This window comes from Canis lupus, chromosome 8 (genome assembly GCF_011100685.1).
Source record: "Canis lupus familiaris isolate Mischka breed German Shepherd chromosome 8, alternate assembly UU_Cfam_GSD_1.0, whole genome shotgun sequence".
Classification (NCBI taxonomy): Eukaryota; Metazoa; Chordata; class Mammalia; order Carnivora; family Canidae; genus Canis; species Canis lupus.
The window spans coordinates 49,170,977-49,183,214 of NC_049229.1; the positions used below are offsets into that span (position 1 = coordinate 49,170,977).

Below are 12,238 nucleotides of genomic sequence, written 5' to 3' on the forward strand. Positions count from 1 at the left end.
AAGCCATTCACTTACAGCAAATGAGTTAGAAGGACATCCCCTTGACCTTTTTTTCTTTCTTTTTCTTATAGGCCATCTTTGGCAGCCAGACACTATCTAACTCCAATTTATGGACAATAAATAATGGTGCAGGCGGTAGAATTTCAAGTGCCACGGCTAGTGGCCAGAAGCCAACCACTCTGCCACAAAAAGTGGTGCCACCTCCAAGCTCTTCCTCCTCACTGGTCCCCAAGCCCCCAGCCAATCACAAACAAATCCTCAGAAAGATGACATCCCAGAGAGTCTCCAAGTAAGTCCTCCTCAATCTTTTGTTCAGTTTCTCCCGAGTTGTAGTAGTTCTGTGCTAAGAGTACTCTTCATTTATGAGGCCTTCAAAACCATTTGTACGTCAAAGACAAGAACTCCTGATGGGTGCCACAGGTTAACTCTGGTTCTCAGCCTGGGCTACAGGTCAGAATCCCCTGGGGAGTTAGTGAACCACGCCAAAGTAGGCACTGCCTACCCTGTGGGAGGGACAGGTGCTGCTCTCAGGTTCCCTGGGGATTGTGATGAGGGCTAACACAGGGTTCAGGATCATTGCTGATGATCCTCCAGCCTCTGGCAGAAACTACGATCAGCTAACACGCTGAACTGTGGGCCTGGAGATGGGAAATGAAAGCTTCTTCCCAATCTCTTCTTTTCTGGATCTTTCTGCAGAGTCAGATCTTTGCAGTTGTGTATAAAATTCAGTACCACCCTTGTTTGTCATTTACTTGTACGTATTTGAATGGAAAGACATTAGAGTGGGATTTTATGGGTGGTGGCGGGGTAGGGGATTAACTCACTGACATTAGTCCACAGGCTCTGTAGAGCAACTTGTTTCTAATACCTTTTGCCCATTTTACCTCAGAAAGATGTTCCCATGCCTCAATCAATTTTTTTCAGGTTATACCCTTCACTCTTATTTCCAACCATATTTTAGCTAGCAAACCAGAAATAAGACTAATAAAGAGTGTTAGTTCTAATGGCCCTTCTCCGTTTAAAATTGGGAAACTTTTCAAAGATGCCGATAAGAAGCAAGCATTCCCTGATGGATAAACACGTAGAGGGGGTGAGGGAGTTTGGGTTTTTCTCTTGCTCTCATTAAGTCTCCTCGTTCATTTGTCCCTCGCAAAATCAATTTTAGTTGTAATGACCAGTCATAGGATGTAGAAAAAGCAGTTCCTCTTTTTTCCCCCTTGGACAGGGAATCAAATTCTGGATTTGGATAGAAAACAGTCCCTTGTGACTTTTAATTATACTGCTGCCATTATTCATCTGTCCAACAAATACTTATTCCATGCCTACTAAGTGCTATTGTAGGAATAATTGGCATTGTAATGACTTTACAGAACTCTCTGGAGCACTAGGGAAGGGTAGTCAGAAGGGGGCAGTTCGTGGTCAAGGCCAAGAGCACAGTAAGAAGGAAGATGTATGGCTCCTCACCCTGGCAAGAGTAGAATCGAGTCCTTCAGGTTGCAGCCTCTGGAACCAGACTGCCTGTATTCACACCCTCATCCACAGTTTACTACCTGAAGACCTTTGGCAAGTTGCAAGTTACTTAATCTGTTAGCCCCACTTTTCCACAGTTCTGAAGTGGAGATAATAAACAGTGTCTGCTTTATAGGCCATTGATAATATTAGCAGAGTTAATACATGTACGTAGAACAAGAATCTAGCACATGTAAGAAGTCAGTGCACGTTAATTACCATCATAAGCATTCCAAAACCATGCTCTGTTTCACAGGTTCGAAGCCCACAGTTGGGTAGGAAAATCAGTGAGTCAGATATGAATGTTGAATTTGCCAGCATGCTCCCTAGTTGTGGATCCTCGGAGAATTGCCAGTACCCTGAGAGGGCCCTTGGTGGCCTGTGTGGTGGCTAGCTAGTTTGCTGGTGAGAAGGTGGGCTCTGGCAGCAGGCAGTGGGGCTGGACGTTCGAAGATGCTGTTCACTGCCCTGAACTCGCTGCTGGCAGGAGAACTCTTCAGCCTTTCGAGATGGAACTGCAGCTCTGTGGACAAACTTTGCTGCATTTTTGTGGTTTCTTCTCTCTGACAGGCAGGAGTGTGGGAAAACCGGAAACAGCTCAGCACCAAAAATGCACAGAAGGGGGGAAAAGCAAGATTTCTTCAGAATTTAAGAAATATAATCCAAGTATCAAAAGGCATGCTGTAAGGCGTTGTTCCAGGAAATAGTTTCCAATTTGCCTTTAAAATTCTAGCACAAGTCTCTGAAGCTAAATAAGTTAGTACTAATGGAGACCTTAATGTTCTCTCACTCATGTATAAAATGTACAGTGTTATGAGGGCCCCACTGTTTTTAATATTCTTCTGACTTTTAGGTTCTTATTGACCTGACTTTGTTCTTATCTGACCTGACTCAACGAAAAGTTCCCTCTAAAAAGTATTTGGATAAAGGTTTTTTTTTTTTTAAATAACCTTTTTATTTTATAATAATTTCAGACTTACAGGAAATTTACAAAGATAGTACACATAAAAATAAGAAAACCCAGTTTTCCCCATTGCTAATATATCAGCATGACACATATGAAGAAGGTGCCATACTGAGAAACTGTCAGTGGTACATTATTATGAACTATAAAGTCTATACCTCATTTCGACTGAAGTCATTATTAATCTAGAAAAACCTTTGATGGTTCCTGAAATTAGGACCCTTCTTTCCGTTCTAAAGTAATTCATGCTTCCAGCCATTCTAGCAAGTTACTTAATGTTTATGTAACTTCTTTTCCTATTTAAAATAGGAATGATAATAGTACCTGCCCCATAGGGTTGTTAAGAGAAATAAATGAATTAATATCAAGCACACATACGATGCCTGGAGCATAATATATATTGAATAAGTGTTAGACATTACTATATCATCCTTAGGTTAATACTAGGATGGCGATTCAAGAAATTTTCACATAACTTTTTACTTTCTTTCTGCAAGATATGTTGCTTCATTTGGTAGGAGCTCATTTCAGCCTTTATTCTGGCTCAGTTCAGATTAATCAGGAACCCTCAGTTCTGAGTGGTGATACTGAGTCACACTCAGGAATGCCATAGTTGCCCCAAGAGACACAACTAATGAGAAGTTGTAATGAGCTATTGACTGTGCCAAGCCCTGTGTTTTTGGGTTGAACTTCAAACTTCTCCTAGCACAGAAGTTGGCATTGGACAAATATAGAAGCAATTTCCAAGAGCATCAAAGTTTCCACATCCTAGAGGATTGAGTTTAGAGAACAATAGAACATAAAAGATGGAATGTCGTTTGGATGTTGGTGCAAAGGGAGTTGAGAATCAGAACAGTGGGGTCCTATTTCTTTATGATAATATTCAAGTGACTTTTCCCTCTAAAGGTTTCAGTTTCCCATCTGTAAAAAAAAAAAAAAGAAAAAAGAAAAAAAAAAAGAAAAAAAACCACTGTCCCCACTGAATAATTAACCAAAATAACTTGTTTTCTGAAAAAAAAAAAAACTTGTTTTCTGTCTATTCTGTTGAAAGTTTTTTATGAGCACATTCGTTTTTTTAATTCTGTTGCTTTATAGCCATTTGCTCATCCCTGTTTGGCCCAGAAGTTCTTTGTTATAGTTCTCAAATTCATACACTTCTATTTCTCTTAGCTAGATCTCCTTGGTCAGGTCTGTGAAGAGAATGATTTAGACTTTTTTCTCCTTTCCATAGTGCCAGGAGCCTTTCTTGACTTTCCTCTCTAGCGTTTGCCACACGTCATAATTTAGTACCCACTTCAGATCCTCCTTTTGCAACTATTTCTGGTATTTCTTCCAGTCAGCTGAACTAAGAGGGATGACAGCCTAGGAGCAACTGCATGCTTATGACCTGTGTCTTCCTTGTACATGACCTTTTTCTTAGAGCCAGAATCATACTCTCCAGGAAATAGAAAGAAACCTGAGGGGATTAAGGTTTGCCAGGGACGTGGGCAAAACTCACAGACTAGAGATGATAGGGAAGGGCAGAATCAAAGCCGTGGTACCTGGGGCTTCTCTGAAGAAAGAAAAATACAGAAGAAACACCAGACCTAACGAAAGTGCTTTGCTTTAAATAGCTGGAATTACCTTTCCTTGCCCATGTTTTAGGATATTCTGCATCAGGGTGACCTCAGCAGAAATGGAAGGTAACTGCTTGTTCTATGTCAGCACCCAGGACAGTGGTGTTTGTTAATGGCTGCTCAGCATCGGGAAGGGAGGAAAGAGGCCAGTAACCCAGCAGCGTATTGAGACCTGTACCAACCAGTTCATAGGACCTGAACTTGTTGTGTAAGCAATATGATGAAAGATGCTCAGAGGTTAATGTCAGACAAATATAAAAATGGGAGAGGTTAACGTCAGACAAATATAAAAATGAGGATCAGGGTAAAAAAAATACCTATCTTTTTAACATATGAGTCATTAATGTGAGGTAAAGTGATCCAGAGTTAAAATGATCCAAAAGTAGGTTCTTGATATGAGGATACAAGGTGTCATATTGTAGTTAACCATCTTCTGTCAGCTTTTCAGCCTTTTTTATTATGTGTAATTTCAAGAAATACGATCAAATCTGTGGCATATCCATCCTTAAATACAGGATTCTCTAAATTATGCATTTCTGGGGTGCCTCAGTGGGTCAGTTGGTTATACGTCTGCCTTCGGCTCCGGTCTTGATCTTGGAGTTTTGGGATCAACCCCCACATCAAGCTCCTTGCACAGTGGAGAGCCTTCTTCTCCCTGTCCTTCTGTCTACTGCTCTGCCTGCTTGTATGCTCACGCGCTCTCTCTCTCTCTCTCTCTCTCTGTCAAATGAATAAATAAAACCCTTTAAAAAATAAATTATGCATTTCCAAAACATATAATTATAGACTTTTAGTGCTAAAAGATAAAAGACTGCTGGCATAGTGAAACGCTGTGAGTGTAGCAAGGAACACAGGTGGTCAGTGGCAGAGCCAAAGCCAGATCTGTGTCACCTACCATGCTAACCCCAGACTCTTCCCAGTAGACCACCAATTTCAAAGGCCTCCCACCAACCCACTCAGATCCATTTTGTACAGCAAATGACAGGTTAATCATCCTAAAATATTGCCTTGGGGAAGATGCAAAGTAAGCACTTCAGAACTTGCTCTCCTCCCTTTCCACACCAGTTTTACTACTTAAGTGGCCACTGAAATTCTCAAAAGGAGGAAGAATTATTGTCATTCTCCTACTGAAGTGTTGGGAGAATTTCTGTTAGATGTAGCATGAGAAGGATTGAATTGAAGAACAATACTGAAGGCTTTTATATCTTGCCTTCCTATGAGAGTGAAATCTAGGAAATGAGTGGGAAACCTGGAATATACCAGACAACACCCTCTCACTCTGAGAGGCAGGGCCTGGAAGTACAAAGGGACAGGGTGCTAGTCAAGGGATCTGCCACTTAGACTTTTTCCTCCGGTCAGCCCTTAGCATTTGGACCTCAGTGGTGGTGTTAGATCTTAGGGTTTTCTTTTGGCATAGATGATGACAGAGGGTGCTAGTAAACACACCTAACCAGAGGTTGCTGCTGCCATGTGTATTGCCCAGTGAGGAGAAGTACATGAGAGTCATGGAATGATGGGTCTTCCTTTGGTGATTTATACTTGGGTAATTTAAAGTAAAATCTTACTTCTCATCCCTGCTACTAGGATACTAAAATGGCTGTTAAAATGGTAATATAACTGTTAGATATTTCCTATCTCTCACTTTTCTTTCTTATCTGAGTAGGAAAATCCCTTTTTAAAAGATTTGGGCAAGATCTTAATGCATTTTATAGAATCCATATCAATTCCTCCATGATCATAAGTCTTTAATAGCAAACTTAGGACTTTCTCTCTGGGGATGAGCAAATATTTAAAAATCTTGGGGCCTAGGAATAGATGGTATAGTTTAAAAGAAAGTTCAACAAAGAAGACTCAGGGGAGCTTCCAACCTCTGAAATAAATTTAAGCAAGCAAGAAAACATTTTAGAAAATTCCTAATGTGCATTCTTGACAAAATTTAAGCTTAGAGAACATAGATGTGTAGAGCTTTAAAAGGCTATCTCATGCACAGAGTTAAGTAGTCTGTGATCAGGAAGAAAATGAGAAATACCTAAGGGAAAATTTAGGTTAAACACAGTGAATTGAACACTGCAGAAAATTAATGAAGTATAGGACAGATTTCAAAAACTTTCGAAATTCTGAGGATAAAGTATACAAAGATAAAAATGTTGACAAAAGATGGATTCAACCTAAAATAACGCATTGCAGAAATGGAATAGAAGTAGTAGTCATTATTACAGGCAAAATAGACCTAATATAAGGACATGAAGGGTTTTGAACAATATAATTAATGAAATTAAATTAACAGATATACAGTTTTGTATCCTGCAGAGCTCCCATGGAATATTTTTCAATTAAAGCCTCAAAAAATAACAGTTATATAGGACAATACAGAATTATATTATTCTCTGACCATGTTACAATAAAATGAGATATTAAAAGTCTGGACAGAAAATAAAATAAAATAAATAAAATAAGAAAAGAAAAGAAAAGTCTGGACAGAAAGCCCAAATAATATTGGAATTTTTAAACATTCTTTTAAGTAACTTGGATCAGAATGATATTGCACACTATATTGAAAGTAAGAATTACACACATCGGCACAAGACAAGAATGCCTACTCTTGCCACTTTTATTCAACATAGTACTGGAAATCCCAAATAGAGCACTTAGGCAAGAACATGAAATAAGGAGCATACAAATTGGAAAGGAAGAAGTAAAACTGTCATGTGCAGATGATTTTATATTATATAGAAAATATGGGACACCTTGGTGGCTTAGTGGTTGAGCGTCTGCCTTTGGCTCAGGGCATGATCCTGGGGTCCCTGGATCAAGTCCCACATCAGGCTCCCTGCATGGAGCCTACTTCTCTCTCTGCCTGTGTCTCTGCCTCTCTCTCTCTCTCTCTATCATGAATAAATAAATAAAATCTTAAAAAAAAAGAAAATACGTAATATTTTCTAGAGACTCCACCAAAAAAACTATTAGAACTAATAATGAATTCAGTAAAGTTTCAGTACATAAAATCAGTATACAGAATCAGTTGCATTTCTATACACTAACAACAAACTGTCAGAGAAATTAAAACAATCTCATTTATAATTGCATCAAAAAGAATAAAATACCTAGAAATAAATTTAACCAAGGAGGTGAAAGATTTGTACACTAAACACTGCAAGACATTCATGAAAGAAATTGAAGACATAAAAATAAATGGAAAGATATTCTATGTTCATGGACTGGAAGAATTAATATTGGTTAAGATGTCAATACTACACAAGGCAATCTACAGATTCATTGTAATCTGTATCAAAATTCCAATGGCATTTTTCACAGAAATAGAACAAACAATCCTGAAATCAGTATGGACCACAAAGACCACAGAGTGCCAAAGCTGTCTTGACAAAGAAGAACAAAGCTGGAGGCATTATGCTTCCTGGTTTCAAATTAAATTACAAAGATGTGGTAATCCAAACAGTATGGCATTGACATAAAAACAGACACATAAATCAATGGAACACAATAGAGATCCCAGAAATAACCTATGCATATATGGTCAATTTAAGACCAAGCCAAGAATATGCAATGGGGAAAGGAAGGTCTCTTTAAATAAGTGGTGCTGGATGAGAAAATGCTCCGCATCACTGGCCATCAGGGAAATACAAATCAAAACCACGATGAGATACCACCTCACACCAGTGAGAATGGTGAAAATTAACAAGACAGTAAACAACACATGTTGGAGAGGATGTGGAGAAAGGGAAACCCTCCTGCACTGTTGGTGGGAATGTGAACTGGTACAGCCACTCTGGAAAACTGCGTGGAGGTTCCTCAAAGAGTTAAAAATAGATCTGTCTTACATCCCAGCAATTGCACTGCTAGGGATTTACCCCAAAGATACAGATGCAGTGAAATGCCGGGACACCTGCACCCCGATGTTTATAGCAGCAATGTCCACAATAGCCAAACTGTGGAAGGAGCCTCGGTGTCCATCGAAAGATGAATGGATAAAGAAGATGTGGTTTATGTATACAATGGAATATTACTCAGCCATTAGAAACAACAAATACCCACCATTTGTTTCGACGTGGAGGGACTTGGAGGGTATTATGCTGAGTGAAATAAGTCAATCGGAAAAGGACAAACATTATATGGTCTCATTCATTTGGGGAATATAAAAATTAGTGAAAGGGAATAAAGGGAAAGGAGAGAAAATGAGTGAAAATATCAGTGAGGGTGACAAAACATGAGAGACACCTAACTCTGGGAAATGAACAAGGGGTAGTGGAAGGGGAGATGGGTGGGAAGATGGGGTGACTGGGTGATAGGCACTGAGGGGGGCACTTGTGATGAGCACTGGATGTTATGCTATATTTTGGCAAATTGAACTCCAATAAAAAAATTAAAAATAAATAAATAGATAAGTGGTGCTGGGAAAACTGGATGGCCACATAAAAAAAATGAAACTCTTTCTCACACCATATACAAAAATTAACTCAAAATGGATTAAAACTTAAACATAAGTCTTGAAACTGACAGTGGCTCTCTCTCTCAAATAAATAAACAAATCTTTTTTTTTAAGATTTTATTTATTTATGATAGACATAGAGAGAGAGAGAGAGGCAGAGACACAGGCAGAGGGAGAAGCAGGCTCCATGCTGGGAGACCTATGCGGGACTCAATCCCGGGACTCCAGGATCACGCCCTGGGCCAAAGGCAGGCTCTAAACCGCTGAGCCACCCGGGGATCCCCAATAAATAAATTTTTTACAAAAATAAAAAAATAAAGGAGATACAGGGAGACCGAAAAATTATGAGAACATTGTATGATCATTTGCTACTAAATTTTAAAAACTGAACCAAAAAAAAAATTTTTTTAAATTGAAAGGTAATATTTTCAAAAATATTAGCTATCAAGATTGGTTCTTGAATAAAAGGAATACCCAAGTAGAACAAGGTAGAAATTTTTAAACTATCTAAATGGGTTCTTAAATAAATAGGTTGCATGAGTAGCCCTAGGAAGTAGTTTTTGTTTTGTTTTGTCTTTTTGTTTTGTTTTGTTTTGTTTATGACAGACACAGAGAGAGAGAATGAGAGAGGCAGAGACACAGACAGAGGGAGAAGCAAGCTCTGTGCAGGAAGCCTGACGTGGAACTCGATCCTGGGTCTCCAGGATCACATCCCGGGCCGAAAGCAGCACTAAACTGCTGGGCCACCAGGGCTGCCCCCTAGGAAGTAGTTTAAAATATCATCTCTAAAATAGTTCTTTGAACCTTTGGAGGCTTCCAGGTGCCTACAAGATAAAGTTGAGAGTCCTTACTCTGATATCAAAGCCTTCTGCACTATGTCCTCTATCCTGTCTATAACCTTCCCCGGACTGTCTTACAGTCTACTCCACACACATGCTCATGTTCATTGTTCCTACATGCTCATGTTCTCCCCTCTTCCTTGTGCCCTCTGCCCTCTTGAATCTAAGTCCTGTGTTTTATTCAAGATCAGAGTTTATCACCTTGATGTAGCTTTGCCAAGTACCTCTGCTAACTCTACCATCTATCCCCTTGTCTAATTCTTCCTTTTTATATATGTTCTTCTTCCCATAAGTCTCTAGGAACAGATACCTTGTCTTTATCCTCTTATCACGCATATGTTGAATGTCCATGGTGCTGAGCATTGCTCTAAATATTCGTGATTAACACCAGTCGGAGAGGACAGACACAAGCCCAGTTCCCATAAAGCTTATTTTTAAGAGAGGGGAGACAAATGTATTCTTCAGCCCCCAAACTAGCTTATATTCATGACAAGTTCTCAGAAAATGGTGGTAAAGGAGTCAGTGGTGGAGATGGAGACACGCTAGAGGTGGTAGTTGAGGTGGTGGTGGTGACATAGTATTGTGTAACAAGGTGTATGTGTCAAGGATCACCAAGTAACAATGATGTCATCAGTAATTGTTTATACTGTGTAGAATAGTAAGTAGTGTATGGGAAGCACAATTGCTAACAGCCCAAGATTTCTAATTAAATTTGAATCCTGTCTCCTTCATTCAATTGACTATTTTTTGAGGCTACCCCTCTAAGTCTCTGTTTCATTATCTGTAAAATATTACCTACATCATGGAGCTGTTCTTAGGATTAAATGAGATCATTTATTTCCCTGACACATACCAAGTGTCCATGCATGTATATTGGTATAGTTATAATTTTTGCCGCAGCTGTTGTTCCCTATTAAAAGAAATGGCATTTTTGTTGTTATTAAGCTGATATTTTTAAGTGTGATTTGGCTGTAGCTTGCAAGGCTGTGGAAGTTCAAACACATTCTGAGATCTTGATCACTAATAATTCTAATGACTACTGAAGGCAAGGGCTTAGCTTCAAATAAAACAAAAGACAACTTCCAGTCACGTTGTCTTCATAAGTTTACACTTAATACTCTCCCTTTGCTTCAAACACATAGAACTGATTTTAAAAAAGGGGGGGGGGGACCTCGCTGAGCTTCAAAACAAGGGAAACATCCCCTTTGCCCCAAAACTAGGGTACAAAAATAACTGAGAATCAGTAAATGAAGCTGAAACAAGCTTTTTGAACTCTGCTTTGGAAGTAGGTAGCAACAGCCTGGAGTTCAGCCCCTGTGGCATGTTGGAGCCTGAAAGTGCCCTACCCAAGAGGAATGACTAAGAAGCCAGGCTCATTAATTGGAAGTAAAATAGTAATTTTTCAACTGGGGAAAATATTACCCCCAGAAGATATCTGGCGATGTCTGGAATTTTTTTTATTATTATCATTAGCTGGATGGGGGGTAAGGAATTCCTACTGACATCTAATGAGAGTCTAGAGATGCTGGCAAACATCCTGCAAAGCACAGGGTAGTTCCCCACCACAAAGAATTACCCAGTCCAAAATGTCAGTAATACTAAGATTTATCCTGAGCTAAGTGGGCTCTCCTCATGGGAGATTGATAAAACTTATGTGGGCCGCACCACATGAGGGTCCAACTGTTCATGTCTGAGAATTCACCTGGATTTCTAAATATGACTGAGGCAAGGACACTGAAATACCAGTGTACAGTCTGGTTCTGGACTAGGGTAAGAGGATGGGTGGAAGACCCTATAAAACCTTTCGACAGCAAGCACAGAGACAAGGGGGAGAAATAATTATTATTCAACATGAGCTTACAAACCAAAATTGCAAAACACACGAAGAAATCTGAATCTAAGGAAGATTGCCAACAAAGTCAAGAACTAGAACACGAATTTCTTACAAATGAGATTAATATTTCTGAACAGCCAGACATGTTAGATCTGGTATCTGATAGGATTGTCTTGTGGAACATGACATGTGACTCTGATCACAAGATTGAGTATCAGAAAGGATACCTGAGAGAGAGGTGGACAAGTTACACTATAAGAAATAATAACTGAGACTTCTCTGGAATTAAAGAAATAAATGTTCTCGGCTAAAAAATTCATCCCATGTGCCAAAAGGAATGCATATTTAGATGCAGAACACTGAGCATAAAGGGAGGACTTACATACTACTTTAAAGAAAATTCACAAAGGAACCCAGAATACTGATATTCTTTTTTTTTTAATTATTTATTTATTCATAAGAGACACAGACTGAGAGAGAGGCAGAGACACAGGCAGAGGGAGAAGCAGGCTCCTCACAGGGAGCCTGATGCGGGACTTGATACCAGATCCCAGGATCACTACCTGAGCTGAAGGCAAGCACCCAACCGCTGAGCTACCCAGGCATCCCTGATATTCTTTTCTTCAGCAATAACAGATGACAGAAGACAAGAGCTGATAGCTCAGGTGTTGTGGTAAAGTGTCTTTCAGTTTAGAATTTTATACCCAGCTAAACTGTCATTCAAGAGACAAGCCAAAATACAAATAATTTGAGATATTCGAAGTCTAAGAGTGTACCTCTTAGGATACACTTCTTCACTTAGGATACAATAAAAATAAACAGAAGTATTGGATAACATGAACGCAGTGATGTGCAAGACTTTTATTAAATGGTAACGAATGTTAATTACTATAAGCATAATTGTTGGTCTTTTAAAAAAGTAAAATGTGTTTGAGACAACAAAGACAAGCTTGAGGGACAATGGGATTCAGTGGATAGTGAAAATATAACAGGTCTGTGTCATGTTCTAAGGGCAAGAGAAATATTGGA

At 39.3% G+C, this 12,238-nt stretch overlaps 1 protein-coding gene across 29 annotated transcripts in view; it reads left to right on the forward strand.

Moving 5' to 3' along the window:
* The window catches only part of TTLL5 (tubulin tyrosine ligase like 5), a 269,103-nt gene that overhangs the window by 204,506 nt on the left and 52,359 nt on the right, over positions 1-12,238 (forward strand). For 24 of the 29 annotated variants that reach the window (XR_005363557.1, XR_005363556.1, XR_005363558.1 and 21 more), the window contains one exon: positions 72-289. The exons of 3 other annotated variants lie outside the window; for them this stretch is intronic. Coding sequence is in view for 19 of the 26 variants with exons in the window: in XM_038545309.1 (XP_038401237.1) it covers positions 72-289 (218 nt within the window). In the remaining 7 variants the exon portion in view is untranslated. Of the gene's footprint in view, positions 1-71; positions 294-12,238 lie in introns of those variants that run through there. 2 more of the 29 variants (XM_038545320.1, XM_038545324.1) reach the window with 2 other exon arrangements.